Source organism: Andrographis paniculata, unplaced genomic scaffold (genome assembly GCF_009805555.1).
Source record: "Andrographis paniculata isolate CXL003 unplaced genomic scaffold, ASM980555v1 Contig11END, whole genome shotgun sequence".
NCBI lineage: Eukaryota > Viridiplantae > Streptophyta > Magnoliopsida > Lamiales > Acanthaceae > Andrographis > Andrographis paniculata.
Window position 1 is genome coordinate 1,708,257 of NW_026137391.1, and position 17,385 is coordinate 1,725,641.

The 17,385-nt window shown below is 31.4% G+C and overlaps 2 protein-coding genes across 2 annotated transcripts; both read right to left on the bottom strand.

The window, feature by feature from the left end:
- Nucleotides 1–5,966: 5,966 nt before the first annotated feature.
- On the bottom strand, nucleotides 5,967–10,170 carry LOC127248107 (serine/threonine-protein kinase BLUS1-like). The gene is made up of 6 exons (XM_051270293.1): nucleotides 9,990–10,170; nucleotides 7,569–7,978; nucleotides 7,382–7,497; nucleotides 7,245–7,308; nucleotides 6,349–7,006; nucleotides 5,967–6,118 (listed from the first exon to the last, which is right to left on the bottom strand). Exons 1-6 carry the CDS (start codon nucleotides 10,168–10,170, stop codon nucleotides 5,967–5,969), a joined length of 1,581 nt encoding a protein of 526 aa, XP_051126250.1.
- Nucleotides 10,171–13,651: 3,481 nt separating this feature from the next.
- Nucleotides 13,652–15,007, bottom strand: LOC127248116 (serine/threonine-protein kinase BLUS1-like). The gene has a single exon (XM_051270303.1). The coding sequence runs from the start codon at nucleotides 15,005–15,007 to the stop codon at nucleotides 13,652–13,654; it is 1,356 nt and encodes a 451-aa protein (XP_051126260.1).
- Between the last annotated feature and the right edge of the window lie 2,378 nt (nucleotides 15,008–17,385).

A 17,385-nucleotide genomic window follows, 5' to 3' on the forward strand; every position in this document is an offset into this window, starting at 1 on the left:
CACTAGGTGAAGGAGCACGGCGCTTGCGACGATACTCAGAAATATCCATCAAAGAATTGATATATGCCCACAAGTCATTGTGATCCTTCGTCATTTGAGTCGATTCGTATTCGTCTTCTTCTGGTAAACAATGAACACGCGACGGTGTCATTGTAAGAAGACATAATGCAAGGAGGAGAATAATACAATATACACGAGACATTGTAGGAAAAAAATATATTTTACGAACAAATATTTAAGTGTTTGTCGATGATTTTTTTTTTATTTTTTTATTTTTTTTATAATCAATAGGCTCTCTTTTTATAGTGAAGATGAGTTAATAATATTTATGAATTCAAGATTTGTAAATTTAATTTCATGTAATTTTTTTGCTAATAGTGGAAAAGTGTGATTAATTGTTCTTCCCGTTTTTACTACTTACTTAAGGAATTTGTTTTTTTTTTTTTTTTTTTTTTTTATGATTTTATTCGGATTTCGAATTGGATTGCTGTCTTATTTTGTTCAATTAAACTCTAGAGCCTTTTTTTTTTTTTTTCATTTTTGGTCTCACAATTAATTTCAACCAAATCTACTAACATGACTGTAACAAAACTTGAGATGGATCTGACACTAAAAAATATTGTAACTAAAAAAAATTGTATCTAATTAGTTACAATATTTTTTACTAAAAAATCTTTTTTAGTTAAAATATGTCATTTAGCAACAAAAATTAATTTTATCTGTAAAAATAAATTACGTATTAATTTTTTTTTTTGCTAGAAAATTCTATCTTCATAGAAGAAAAGTTTTAGCTACAATATTTTTCATAGCTAAAATCATTTGACTAAATATATCATACATATTTTGTTGCTAAAACTTTTATGTTATAAATTTTAATTTTATAACAAAAATGCTTTAGCTTCGTAGCTATATTTTTTTTTCTTAACTTTCATTTCAAAAATTTATTTATTTTTTGTTACGAAAGTCATATTTGTCGCCGAAGACCTTCACTAACGCGATATAAGCCACGAAATAAGTTTCGTCGCAAAAATATTTTTTCTATGAATTATTATATTTTACGACAAAATATTTTTGTAACTAAATTTTAACTTTTTTTATAGCGTGACTCGAATTAAACATGGTGTGTAAGTATATTAGTAACATTCTCTCCCAACACACAGCCGTGTACCATCCAAAAAATTCATATTTTGTATCTAATCGTTGCAGCAGCTGTTGCCGGCGTCAGCCATCTCCTTCCGGCAGGATTGCCTCGAGGTCAGGGCCAAACAAGAAGCTGGTCGGCCTTCTCCAGCAGGCCGCCATGCCAGCGATGACCTCTCTGAGCCCCCACGCAGCGGATCATTCAATTATTTATCTACAAACGGAAGTCAATCAAAGCTGTTAATGATACGGTATCATTTAATTATTTATCTACAAACGGAAGTCAACCAAAGTTGTTAATGATACGACATCATTTAATTATGTATCTACAAACGGAAGTCAATCAATGCTATTAATGATACAACATCATTTAATTATTTATCTACAAATAGAAGTCAACCAACACGCCCCCTTACGGACTCCGGGGAAAAACAACACTAAACTAAACTTGTCCGTGGCTCTAATACCATATTAAGTGATATAAATGACCGACTCACTTAAAAGCTTAAGTTTTTAAGATACAATATCATTTAATTATTTATCTACAAACTCTCGTCAACCAACAATGGTGAAGATGCGACAGATTCTCCTTGACTACATCGGTGGACACCGCCGCCGCTGTCTACACTCAGGCGGAGCCTCCAATTTCTGACGTAGAACTTTCCGTCAATTTGGCCCTCCTTCCGTCTGCATTCCCCGGCGTTCTTCAGTCTGTCGTTTTATCTCAAGTTTTGGCGCCATCTCCTGATTTCGCAAGAGAATCAATGGCACTCTTCCAAGTTCTAATTGAAGCTGGTTTTATGGAGGATATGCCCACTTTTATTTTTTAATATTTTGTTAAATATGATAGTTTAAAAGTACTTTTAATTTTATTATATTTAAATATTTTTTTCCAAAAGTCACGGTTATATCCAGAAATTTGGAATTTTCAAATTTGACGCCTTACAAAAATCGATCAAAATATGGGTTAAGAGATCTTTAGAGTACTCTAGAAAGCCTTAGAAAGAATATTTTGTATCCCTGAAAAGTTAGCATAGCAGAAAATTCGTCGAGAGAAATGAACTGGAAAAAGATTAGGTGGACAAAACAACAAAACTACATAAATTTAATTATTTGAGAAAGAGAAGAGGGGGCAAATTAATACAGTTTTTTTTTTTTTTGAATATATAACTTTATTATATTTGAACACAAAACAATATTTTTGGACTTGGGCATGGAGGGATCTATTAAGATGCTTGGAGGCAGCTCAACAGGCATGCCCGGCCTCTCGATTTTATTTATTTTATATAATTTAAATAGATTGTCTTCAGGTCTAAAAGGATTTTATTTTTATTTTTTAAGTATAAAATTTTATATTATTTCATGTTTCTATATTTTTTACTTTTTTTTATATAAAAAAACTGAATTGTCGGCTCGAACCGAAAAATGACAGTTCGAAAAATGTAAAATTAAAATTAAATTATAAAAAATCAATTGACCGGACAATCCCGCCCTCCCAATGTTCGGAGGCTGATTCCGTCACTGGACTTGGGTGGCTCTTCATACTATGCGTGCATATATGATATGTTAATATATTTTTAATATTAAGATTAATTGTAATATATATGTATGATGTGAACTAATATATGTTTTGTCAGTTGACATTATACTTACATTTGCGTTAGTAAATATATGTTATAATTGTTAATATTTTCATCATTATATCATAGTTTTTTTTTTTGAAATGACTTTATAAGTTATAATTATAAAGGCAAAAGAGAAATATTGAATATAAATAAAAAAAAAGTTAAAAATATTTTCAGACGTCCTAATTTAGAACTAATAATAAATATATTGAAATTGAGGGAATATATAATTTTTACATCAAAATTTTAGTTAATTGCAATTAGATCATATAAAGATAAATACTACTCTATCCATCCTGTAAAATTATATAGGTTTGGTTGGAAGATTAAGAAGTAATAATATTTAAAGTTAAAGTGAGATATCTAGAAAAAGTAAAGTATAAGTATTATAAGAAAGTGAAATTATTTACTATAAATAGATTATTAGTGACAAATTGATTAAGTGAAATTTATATATGTTATTTTTATTATCGGAAAAAGTCATAATTTTCATTGTACGAAATGCCCGCACACTTATTACATGAATGGACTTCATAACAAAAATAGCAATTTTTTCTCTTTTAAATAGTCGATGGTTGAGGTGATGGTCGAGGAGCACCGCGGGGACCACCACGGGGGCCATTGCGAGGACTACGGCGCCCACCGTGCTGAGGACGAGGTGCCCGGCGGCCACTAGGTGAAGGAGCACGGCGCTTGCGACGATACTCAGAAGTGTCCATAAAAGAATTGATACCTGCCCACAAGTCATTGTCATCCTTCATCATTTGAGTCGATTCGTATTCGTCTTCTTCTGGTAAACAATGAACACGGGATGGTGTCATTGTAAGAAGACATAATGCAAGAAGAAGAAGAACACAATATACACTAGACATTGTTAGAGAATTTTTATTAACTAAGAAATATTAGATTGATTGCTTGTTGATATATATATATATATATATTTTTTTTTTTTGGGGCGATGGGCTCTCATTTTATAGGGAGGATGGATTAATAATATTATGAATTTAAGATTTGTAAATTTAATTTTAGGCAAAATTGTTGCTAATAGTGGAAATGTGTGATTAATTGTTCTTCCCAAATTTATTGCTCAATTATGGATTTTTTCCTTTGATGATTTTATTTTGTATTTCGAATTGGGTTTGTATGATTTTGTTTAATTGGACTCTAGTATTATTGGCATTGTTTTTTCTTATCTGTTTACCAAATTTATCTTTGGTAGACTTTTTTGTTTAAATTTGAGAGATTAAATAATTTGTTTTTTCAGTTTTTAGAATAATGTGTACGGATGATGAGATTTTTGACATAATAATTAATTTAATTTGCTTGTTATCTTGAGATTATAATATTTGAAATTTTATCTCTCTTTTTTTTTTTTTTTATTGAGAATTTTAGCCTTTCATTTTGGTTTATTCGATGCTAATTGATTTATATAATTATTCTTTTATGAGGTTTTATTAGATTGGGACCAAATTGGGAACATAAGTTGACAACATAATGGTCCATAAATTGATTCTTTTGTGTATGGTATCGAGACTTGTGTTAAAAAGTATAAAATATATTATTTAAATTAATATTTGATTTTTTGACTTTGAGTATTTGATGTTTTTTTTTTTTTTTTTTGACTTTTCTAAAATTATTTTTGTATTATTTATTTATTTTAAGGGTTTAGCAATCGAAAATAATGTTGAGATTTGTTTCTTTCGTTGTTTTGAATTATGGGCCGTTTGTTTGGCTTAGATATATCCAATTCAACACAAACATGTGTTTCTTTTTTTAACTAAACTTTCAAATTTTACTATTTAAATTATGCAATTTTGAAAAAATTATATATTTTTTTTTTCAGAAAATATTCTCAAATATTATTTTGATAAAAAATTCAAATAAAAAATTTTCAAACCAAATCATAAGAAACACACCCGAACATAACTGAAATTCTTGTCTTATAAGTAGCAGTGGGCTCATTAACTCTCATAAGGCCTACTGATGCAGACGAGAACGGAGAAAATTTGTGTTGTAGCACTTCTGTGAGGGCTGCTCGGCATTCTCTGGTGCTTTTGATGTCGTATCCGAATGTTGGAATCCTCCAGCAGTCGTAGGACAGGTCTTCGAATCATCGATATCTTGTCCCTTGTAAAGAAGGATGACTTGATCAAAACTACAGAGAGGAGACGCACTACAAGATAGTTGAAATTTAACTATAAAAAATTTTGTAGCAGAATTTAATGAATTCCTAGTAAAAAGGTTTTTACGACGAAATGAGTTTCATTACCTATACCGTGTTAGTAAAGGTCTTCGGCAACAAATTTGACTTTCATAACAAAAGAATTTTAGCAACAAAACATACATAACTTTTTTAGCCAAATAGTTAATTTTATAGTACATAATTTATTTTTCGCGACAAAATTATTTTTTCTCGCTGAATGACACATTTTAACTACAAAATTATTTCGTAGTTAAAAATATTGTAACTAATTAGACATTTTCTTGTAGTAACTACGCCAGAAGTTCAGACACTGTCGGTTTTGGTAGGCTTCTGGAAGAGGCCTCATCGATATCTCTGGTCAGAAGCATCGGTGGGGGCTTTTCTTTCTTGATCTTCTACCTCATCAGTACAGTCCTTAAGATCACTTATAACAGTTCAAAAGGAGGATTATTTGTAAATGAAGATGGTAAATACGTGAACTTGACGATGATGTGTAGGTATTTGTTCATCATTTCGACCCTTGTCTTTGGCAGTGGTACCAGCTTTCAACGCCATCGAATCATCCGAACTTCGGCTGTGTAGTTGCGTCAATGGATCAAGAAATGGATGAAGGACAAAGATATCTTAAAAAATATATTTTTGGCGGATTGCCGAGCTTATCTGGTTGAAGATAAAATGGGTTCTTTTTGGCTTCTTTAAGAACTATGTAAATCTTTTGAGAAATGGATGAATGATCCAGATAACTAGTTCCTGGGAATTTAATTACTAGAATTGAAGAGAAAATACGAGAAATTAATAAACGGATTGAGCTGAAAATAATATTGAAAATATGCTGGAAATTAAGAACACAAAAGAGGCAAATGAAAATAAATAATTTGTCAAGTAAAGGATGAGCTCATAGTATGGGGAAAATAAAAAGGAGAGAAAAATGCATTAGATTGTTGGATTAATTTTAGTGTGTCCTCTCTACCTTCGTCTTCTTCAATCACAATCTCCTTCTAATTCTTCTTCTTCCCTTTCTCATCCTCCTTCTGCAACTCCATTGCAAATTCCTCCACTGCTTCCGTCTCCTCAGTCTCCATTAATTCCTCAATCTTCATTTCCTTCACCAGTTCCGCCACCGCTCTTTCAGTTTCGCTTTCCATTGTCCCTGCATTATTATGCTACCACTTAAAGTTATACACAATTCTCTCCAGCATGTCTCTGAACTTCGCGAGCTTTTCTTCCAACGCCATTACAGTCTTTATATGCCTTCCAATCGGAAAGCCATACGTGGTCACGCGCGGCCAAAGAATAGAAATAGCTGACTTTTGCAAACATGTAGGATATATTTTAACCAATAAAGTAAATATAAGACAAAAGTGATAATGGGGTATATACGTTGGATAATTTTTGCAATTTTCTCGCCGATATTAACAAAAGTCACATTTCCCACATTCACACTTCCCCGCAACCCCATCATCGTCGTCTCCATTAACACACTCTCTGCAGAGAAAATAGGATCCAATTCACACCTTTCCGAGCTCAATTTCCACCCCAAAATCGGCCTCTGCATCGAACTTTCGTCACCAGAATTCGACGAGAAAGGGAACGGTTTCATCATCCTAAACCTTTCTTTAACATCGGGCAATCCCTCGTTCAAATTCTTGGCCAAATACTCAATCCCACTGCCCTTCATTTCAAAGAATGGATGCGACAGCAACGTCGTAGAATTGGGCCTTTCCATGGGATCCCGGCAAAGGCAGTCGTTAATAAGGTCCCAAAGTTCGTCGGGACACTTCTTCATACTTGCTTTCGAATTCCTAAAATGATCAGAGTATTGAAAACGCTTCGCAATTTTCTTGCCCAAGTAATTCGACTCCGGAAACACCAACACCGGAGGCCGTCCCAAGAACACTTCCATAGCTACAATGCCGAAAGAATAAACATCGGCTTTATCGCTGAATTTACCCCTGACTGCCACCGGCGCCACCCAATAAGGCGGAGAGATCACCGGAAACAACGTCGACAAAGTACCGGAAACATCACACAGCAATTCCTTATCATAATTCCACGAGGAAGCTTTGAAATTAGACAAAAATGATCGAATAAAAAAAACACAGATTTACGTGGCTCACCAACAATGTATGAATAGAAATAGAGAACAGATTTATTCCCGACGGCAATCTTAGATATTATATTACAGATTTTGTATTTCTAAGCTAATTTAAATAAATTAGGAGAATACATCAGACAAGCTCAGCCGAATACCAACTTCAAAACCCAATAATCTATACCGTTGTCTGGGGGCCACTCCGCGCCCCCGGATCCAGGCAAGGGGACCCCTTACCCCTCGCCTTGCTGACCGGTCAACGAGATCACGTGAAAAACTCAGCAAAGTGACAAACTAGATTCAAAACATATCAATAAAAACATTCCCCTTCTCGTCCAGAAAAATGTTCCCAGGCTTGATGCCCTTATGAACAAATCCTTCGCAATGTACAGTTGCATTGCCGGCAAAACTCCGTAAAGTATTGGAGCAATGATTTCCTGGTACAGACCGAAGTCGAACGCGGACGTTATAACGACATTAACGATGCGCCGGCGATGTAGGGCATGACGATCCAAAGCTTGTTCCCGACGGTGATGTTGCAGTGATGTTTGAGGAAGTTGGGATGATCGGGAATCAGAATGTTGCCGCTGGCCACGGGGAGGACGTCAAGGTTCTTCTCGATGAAATCGCCATCGATGATCTTGATGGCCACGTGCTCGTTCTTGGGAATGCATAAGGCTCTGTAGACGACGGCCATGGCTCCATTTCTGAGATCATCGAGGATACGATAGTCGTTCTTCTTCGTAGAGTAGGTAGGTTTAGAGAAAATAATACCAGTTGGAGCTTCGTCTGTCATTTGGGATTCTTGTTTTGTAGCCATGGGAGAGGTTGCGGAGCAGTTAGGTTTCTTGTTGTCGAGAAGATGTGGTGATCGATTAGGGTTTTGTAGAAAATGGAAGTTGGGATTGGGATTTACTTCTGTTAATTGAAGATTTTTAGAATAATTGTAGAGGCAGTTATTTAACCTCAATTTACTCTTTTTTTTTTTTTTAGTTTTTTAAAACTACTTTTTTTTCTCTCCTTAATATTCATCAATAATTTATTAAAATAAAAAGAAATCATATGAAATATTTATATTTTGTTTAAATATTGTATAAGAAAATAGACCCTATAACAAAATAGTATATTTGTAACGGAATTTCGTTACTAAAGTTCACGTAACTAACCTAATTCCATCTCTAATTCCGTCTCTAATATCATTACTAACGGAAAAAATGAATTTAGCAACGAAAAAACTTCGTTACAAAATTAAAAATTTCTTGTAGTGAGAATTTGTTCTTTAATCATTACATATTTTTCAATAAGATAATATATTATCTAAATTTTTATAATATATATATTTTTTTTTTTTATAAAAACAGTACGAGATCACATAAACAAGTTACAATGGGAATACATATACGAAATGAAAATAATAATACAAATATTGGCATTAGTTTGATTATCCTCCCTTTTTTTTTATGTTTTGTTTTATATACTATGCAAATATACCTATAGAACGTCCATTTTGTATTATACCATTAAAAATTCAAAGACAAATAGAAAAATAGTCGATGTTTCGCGAGTAATAGAAAAAAAAAAAATACTGAAGAATTGACAAGAAAATAATCACTGTGTTGTTTTCGATGAATATGTGAATTTCCAACATAGATGCCAAAAGAGACTAGATTAGCATGATGACCCGGAAATAGTAGATTTTTATAAACGAATATTTTCTGAAGTTATTTTGACATATAAACAAATAATGTTTTAGTTGAAAAAAAGTCAAATAAAAGAGCAAACAATTCCCGTAAAATTCAACCACCATTCGACCACCTCCATCAATCAATCGACAACGATAAACCTAACAAAAAAAACCAACCAAAGTAAAATCCCCACGTAGCCAAGGATCCGAACATCACCCCAACAAAGAAGAGGATGAATAGAACTGCAAGGCACATGAAAACCAAACCTGGTCACTTTGAATCCCCAACGAAAAGCAACTAATATTATAAGAAAAAATCATTTTTGTAACAAAACTTTTATGTCTCTAAATCTACTTTTTCCGTTACTAATGCCATTAGAGACGAAATTAGGAATGGAATTACGTTAGCTACGTGAACTTTAGGGACAAAATTCCGTTACAAATAGATTATTTTTTTTGTAGTAAAGACCTTTGAAAGCTTGGTAATTGTATTTTATCCAGTCGAAGTGTGACCAATAATTTTACCTTGAAGGTCTCCTGGATCAAACACTTGAGATGAGTTAGAAATCAGAGTTTGATACAATCACAAATAGCATATAAAAAGCTATTAATAATAAATTATACTACCTCTGTCCCGCTCTAAAACTTCCATTTACTTTTTACGTATTGATCTTTGAATATTAAATATTATATCAAAACGCAATACAAATTAAGAAAAATTGCAAAAATACTTTCAACAATGTCTTACAATACCAATATAATGATATTTGTACAAAAGATTATACAAATATAAAAATATTTTTAATATTAGAAACAATGACGCAAAAGATAAATGTGACCTTAGAGGCGGACGAGGAGAGTATATAATAATTATTTTGCACAAAGTTGCTTCTTCAAAATCCAAATAATATATATATATCTTTTACATACATGGTTGGGAATTCAAATAAATTAATTAATGACAATAAAAAATTATAAAATTAAAATTAAAATTAAAATGGCAAAGAACATTAATAATAAATTTCAAATACTAAATAATATTACAAGAAAATTAAATGCAAAAGACAAAAGCATCTACCAATAATACATATTCTACACACTATAAAAATGGTTCGATGTGCATTCATTCGCAAACACCCAAAATCTTTCATCAACATATCAAATAATCTAAAAATGTCTCGTATATATTGTGTTCTTCTTTTCCTTACATTATGGGTTTTTGCATTGTTCTCATCTCATGCTTACGTTTTCGAAGAAAATAAGTATGAACCGCTTGATCCAAACATCGGAGAAGAAGAAGTGATATCGACAAGTATTGATTCATTTGATGCGGGAAATGATGTTCATTCTTTCTGTGGCTGCCCATGCGGACGTAATCACCGTCGTCATGGCCGCCATAATCGTCATCGTCATGCTCCTCCACCATTTAATTTTTAGGAGAGTTTATGTAATGTAATAGCTTGAAAATAAATGAGGGTTTCTTTGCTTTATGAAGCATTGTAATAATGTTTCATATCGAATAAAAGTGATGATATTACATACTTCATTCGTCCACCATTTTTTTTTTCTTTTTACTTTTTACGTAGTTTGAAAAAGTTAATAAATCAATATTTATCTATACTCAACACTCATTTACAAGAATACTACTATATTTTTATTATATTTTTCCCCTTCATTTCCTCTAATATCTAACAATTTTTTTTAAAAGTACCCTCATTTTTTTTTTGTTTTTATCATTTTTTAATAAAATATTAATTTTTCTTAGTGTTCATACCGAACCAAATAGACTAATTTTAATAGACGAAGAGAGTATTGTCTAACAGGGCAAGATCACTTGTTCGACAAAACCTTTTCTGCACAAAGATTATATTCTCTCCGTTCTACATATGATGCAACATTTGGTTTTCGACACAAAAATTTAGATGGATAGTGTTAAGTACAATAAATTGTGAATTAGATGATGTGTTGAGATATAAAAATACATATATATATATATATTATTTGAGTGATGTGATAAAATAAGACGTAGTTAATTATCTCATATGTTGAAAATATTATAAGGTATATGAGACATATCAAAATGAAAAATATTGTCGAATATGTTAGACAAAAGAAGATTGTTCTTTCTATAAAAATATACAATTTCCCAAAAATATATTTTCTTCAAATTTTTTCACTAAACAAACAGACCCAATGAGTATATTATATAATTTATTATTACCTATGTCCACAATGAGTGTCTTGGTCATTGTAGACACCTAGAATTTAGGATAAATATAATTAGTGGATAATTAAGAATGTATTAGTGAAAATAATTAACTTATGATATAAATCATTATAGATTAAGATTAAGATTAAGATAACTAATTAATTTAATTAAAATTAAAAAAATTTAAATTAGAAAATATAAAAGAAGATTAAAATGGGTAATTATTTTTCAAAAAATGAGAGTGACATGAGATGCGGGACGGACATAGACGGCAATATGGACATGGTAAGTGGGACGGAAGAAATATTAATTAGGGGTGGACAAAAAAATCGAAACGAACTGAACTGAACCGATTATTCGGTTAACCGAACAAATTCGGTTCAAATATAAATACTGTATACTTGATATTTGTTCGGTTCAGTTCGGTTTCGATTTTGTATATTTTTTTGGTTCGGTTAACCGAACCGAAAATATTTATATATTTATATTATTATATTTGAAAATTTATATTAATAATTATATTCAGTTTGGTTTCGGTACGGATATTTGAAATATTTTTAAATATTTTTAATTAGAATTTTAATATATGTTTTCTTAATTTCGGTTCAATTCGAGTTATTTTCAAATATTGCAAATATTTTCGGTTAATTATTCAAATACGGTTCACAGTTTTAAGTATTTGTTCGATTCGATTGGGACATCAAATACCTCCATATTTGTAAATAATATAGCGGTTCCCACCCCTATTATTAATTGCTTTTAAATTGCCATTAGTGACTATATATATATATATATATATATAGAACTGCAAGATAGATTAATTATTCAGGTGCTCAATTTGATCCAGCTATTTTAAGTTTTTTAAGAGCTTGTCGCTAACCTTAGTGAACTAAACAAAAATAGTATAAATTTTAGTCTGTTACCTTCACAAAATGGGTATGAATTTTTTTGCAAATGTTCTATAGTATTTGTTAAAAATAAATTAAAAATATTAAATATATATATATATATATATGTATATTGAAAAGAAGTTGCAGACTATGAGGGCTGTCAAGGAGTTGTTGGAAGAACAGACTGAGAAAGTGACTAGGATATTCGAGGCTGCAATTTTGAGGTTGCTGCCCATAAATGGAGTTCACCCTCAAACCCTGTGCTGTGCTATCTTTTACACCAAAATAGTATTTGCTACACTACAATGCCATTTTGTATATATATATTTTTTATTTGTATATTAATTTATTTATTTTTTAATTTTTTTTTAAAAATATTAATTTTAGATATAAAAAATGGTTTAAAATAACATATAAAATGAAATATTTGAATAATATTATTTTTAGAGTAAAAAATAAAATTGTTGGTTGGATAAAATTACTGTAACAACTGCGTCTTTAGAGTTCTAATGGTATAAATGAAGTTGTTCGGTTGGAGATGACCTAATCCATTACTTTATTTTTGCAGTAGTTACAGTAAAAATGCAATTGATCTACTTTGACCATAAACTTCAATTTTCACTCTAAAATTTATATTCTCTATATATTCATTTTTTATATTATTTTATATAAATTTTATATTTATAAATTATACCTCAACTTTAATTTATTTTTACAATATAACGCAATATATATAATTACACATTATTTTAAAAAAAAACTATTTAATTATATATCATTTTTCAAAAGGTAAAGTTATACTATTAATATATATATTTTTTTCATTTTAAATTTACTTTTCAATTTCTTATTGTCATTAATTACGTTATTTCTACTTCAAGAATTGCTTGTATAAGATACTCCCCCGTCCTAAAAGTATACTCTTGTTGTATTGTATATAAAAAATATTGATATTATATTGGTAGTTGGTAAAAATTAAAAATAAATTACTTTTTTGTCCTTGTGAATATATTAGTGTAAAAAATAGTGACAATTATGTAATAATAATAAAAAAATATAGATATTTTTACGGTGATATAGTTATTTATGGACATGAAACTATTATTTTGGGACGAACAAAAATGATAAATAAGACTATTGTATTGAACAGAATGAGTGTATTTTATGTGCCATGTTTTTCAAGAAACAAAAGTTTGTTTAGACAGGGGTTTAGGAGATTTTTGAAAATTTGGAAGTTTTGAAAAATTAGAAAGTTAGTATTTGATTTGATATTTTGTGAAAAAAAAAAATATTTGATGCAATATTTTTTTTAAAATAAAAAGTATCAAATAAGTGAATATGTAGTGTGTAAACAAATATTTTCAAAATATTTATATATTTTCACATCTATAAAAAATGTTTAGATATGAAATTGACTATACATTAACTTCTCAACTACTCTTTGACTTTTTGACGATAATTTATTTATTTAAACTTTTAGTTTTAATGTTATGTTTTACTAATTATTTTGTTGGTGAAATAAGTTAAACATCGTATTAATCCATATTTATATAATATTATACAAATATTTTGATTCAAATTTTTTACCATTCAAATCTCAATCCAAAATCCGAATCACCTGCAACCATACCCTTAGTCTCAATACTAAAAAATCAAAGTAAAATCCAAAAGAAGTATATAACAAAAATTTAAGAAAAAAAAAGAAAAGAAAAAATGGCAATGAATGTGACATGACAATCGTGTTTATAACCAAAAGTTCACTTTCTTCAAGCTACATGACAAACAAAAAAAATTCGACCGGAATCTGCTCATTCACCTCTTTCCGGCGCCGGCGCCGGCGGCCGTTCAGCGGCGGCAGTCTCTTCGCACTCACGCCTATTTCGAATGCTCTCCAATCTGCTACTCAATTTCGCAGTCTGTTCTTCCAACAACTCCTTGACAGTCCTCATAGTCTGCAACTTCTTTTCAATATCAACGCAACTCATCACGTCCCCCAAACTCACATTTTTCAAAAACTTGCTGTCCGCCATTAACGCAGTCTCTGCCAAAAAAAGAGGGTCGAATTCCATCCTCTGCGTGTCGTATTCCCACCCAACAATCGGTCTCTGCATCGAACTTTCAGCAGATACACTTCCCCTCACCGGCGGCGGCGGCGCTGCCGCCATTGGCTTAAACCTTTCCCTAACATTCGACAAACCCACCATTAAAGTGTCCTCCAAAATCGTTTGCTCCCTGCAATATGAATTGCATAACAGTGTCACGTAACCCGCCCTTTTCGCTGGATCCCGTTGGAGACACGAATTGATCATTTCCTTCAGTTCATCAGGGCACTTCTTCCTCTTCTTCCTCGCCTCTCTTTCCTTCTCCCATTTATCGGAGAAATTGAACCTCTTTTTAATCTTTCTAAGCATCTGTTGAGATTCCGGGAAGACGGCGATCGGAGGCCGGCCGGTGAGTAATTCCAGGGCAACTAAACCAAAAGAAAATAAATCAGCCGTTCTGCTAAACCCTAATTGAGCATCGAGAGTCTCCGACGTAGTCTCCGGCGCCACCCAATACGGCATAGCTATCACCGGAGAAGGAGAAGACAAAGTACTAGAAACATCACACAGCAATTCCTTTTCGTAATTCCATGTCGAAACTTTGTAATCAGACAGCCTAACATCCCCAGTTTCGCTGAGAAGAATGTTCCCAGGCTTGATGCCCATATGTGATAAACCGATGGCGTGCATAGCCGTGATTGCGCCAAGAACTCGGTGAAGTATCGACGCGATAATGTCCGGATTCATGCTTCCTGGGACTGTCGACATTATCGACATTACCGATCCGCCGACCATGTAGGGCATAACCACCCAAAGCTTGTTCTTATCGTCGATGAAGTGGCAGTGGGGTTTGAGGATGCAGTCATGATCAGGAAGCTTGCTGCTGGCTGCTACAATATGGTTGATGTCGAGCTTCTTTTCAGTGATGTCGAGATTGATGATCTTGATTGCCACAAACGTTTTCTTGGGAAGGCACTCAGCTCTGTGGACGACGGCGGTGGTGCCATTGCTGAGTTGATCGAGGATTTTATAATCGCCGGCGTTGGTAGGGTAAGGAATCCTGCCGGTAAATAACCTGCTGGTTGCTGTACTTTCGTAGTCTGATTCTGAGGATTCTTCCATGGGAGAAATTGTTGGTTTTTGAGAAGGTGTAGTGATTAGGGTTTCAAGAAAATGAGGGTTTAAGTGTGGGAGTTGGAAGAGGGAGACGAAGATAATCGAAGTATTTGAATTAACTACTTTTACAGTTAATTTTAACTGCGAGGCAGTTCTTGGATTGCGATTTTATGCATAATTCGAAACTTTTAGACATATATATTTTTTTTAAACTAATTTTTCAAGAAATTAATTTACACTAATTATGCATAAATTAACTTATTTTTATTGTCAAATAACATCCGGGTTATATATATTGATTGAGATTTAAGTAGTCTTGAAATGCTTAAACACACATCTTAAATTTAGTGTAATAATTGTAAGGGATATTATCTTAAAAATTAAATATGAATTAAAAAAATTAAAATCAATCCAACCAAAGACATCTGAAGTACACTGATGTATTAAAAAATCACATCATATAAATTTTCAAAAAAATAGGGTTCTAGACACAATCCAATTCGTTGACGTGCCCAAAAATTTCAAACATATTTTTTGAAGCCCAAACAATATTTTTCGTATCAAATTTTCAGAGATGAGTATTTTTGAAAACTCTATTTTTTATTTTTTATTTTATTTTTATTTTTATTTTTTTATGTACAGTTGCTTTTATAAGTTGTAGATATCCCTATGAATTGATAGTTTTCTAAATACTGTAAAAATGAACATGATCCAACGGCTGAAAATCTTTTTTAGGCTTTAATGCCCAAAAAATTGACTTTGGACCTTAAAAATAAGTCGGGAAAGAAATTGAAGTAAGACAGAGGTTTGTTAAAATCAGTTGCGGGATGAGCCGGGCTTAGATTAAAGAAATGAAATATATATTTTAAATCTAAATATTTTTAAATATATAAATTTATGTTCATCTATTGTTCATCACATTAAGTAAAAAATTATACTCCATCTGTCTCATTTATGTATTCATTTGTTTTTTTGTACAGAATTTTAGAAATATTACTATTATATAAGAATGGAGTAGAAATAACTAAAATAACCTTATTAGTATTGTGTGATATAAAAGTAATGATACTTGTGTAATATATTGTAAGTTGTAAGAGTATTTATAATGTTAGGTAGATAATACAATTATAAAAAATAAAATGAATATTTTGTTATGGAACGAATCAAATTAAAATTAAAAAATGAATAATTTGTTAAAGGGATAGATGGTGTATTACTTTTTGTATAATTTTTAATGATAAAAATAAAAAGTAACTAAAAATACAAATTCACATTAAAACTTATCCAATACCTACCAAACATTTATAATAATAATAAAGAAATGAGAGTGTAGTCTAGTGGCGGCGAAACTAACCTTGAGAGTTCGATCATCATCCTGCTTATTTTCCGATTTATATTCATGGTGTGAGTGGGTAATCACAGCCAATTCTTTAAGCTAACAACTTTGACTAAATTAGTCAGGCCGTCTCGGACTTTTTTGGGGCCCTGAGCGAAAAATTAATTATAGAACCCTATAATATATGATTAAAATGTATTTTCAAAATAATATCACTGATTGACGTCGACTGGACAAGAGGTTGAATGCGACGGTTTGGGTAGTATTTGACAAAAGAAAATGAAAGACAGAATATCCGAAGGTTCGAAAAGCAAGGACTGAGTGAGAGTGAAAGAGAGAGAAGAGAGAAGGTGGGGCAGATTGGGTTTGAGTGGATGGACGCAGTGCTACAGAGTGTGAGGTAGAGAAACGTTGACGATGATTAAATTTGTAAAGATGAGGTAAAATATAGTTATGAAGAAGACATATGATTAAAATTTAATTTTAAAATTAAATTGAATAATTATGAAGAAGAAAAAATATAAACTAAAAGTTAAAATTTAATTTTAAAATTTTAAATAATAATAATGAATAATACAATTTTAAAATATGGTCTTCCGGCCTCAGCAGTTGCTCACATGCTAAAAGCACTCCACAAATCAGTAATAATAATAATAATAATAATAATAATAATAATAAAACTAATGAACATTCTGCCCTCTATTATTGTCGTGGGAATGTTAGCATCGAAGGAATCGATACTTGTCTACATCTACTCGCCGTCTTAAGACATTTAGATCACTTTTCATGCTTAATCTGACCGATAGTTCAAACAATTTATATTTAACCCACAATCACATTAATCCAACATTCTCTTCTAAAATTATGAGGATAAGTAATTCTTGAGACTAATTGAAAAATTAGTGAAGTACATTGAAGATCGGTTATTAAAAGGTATAAAATGTTATGAATGTTGAGTATTGTCTCATATTGGAAAAATATGGAAACTCCCTTAGCTTATAAGAGTTATAAGGGTGAAAGGTCACTCACTTATCACTAATTAATTTTA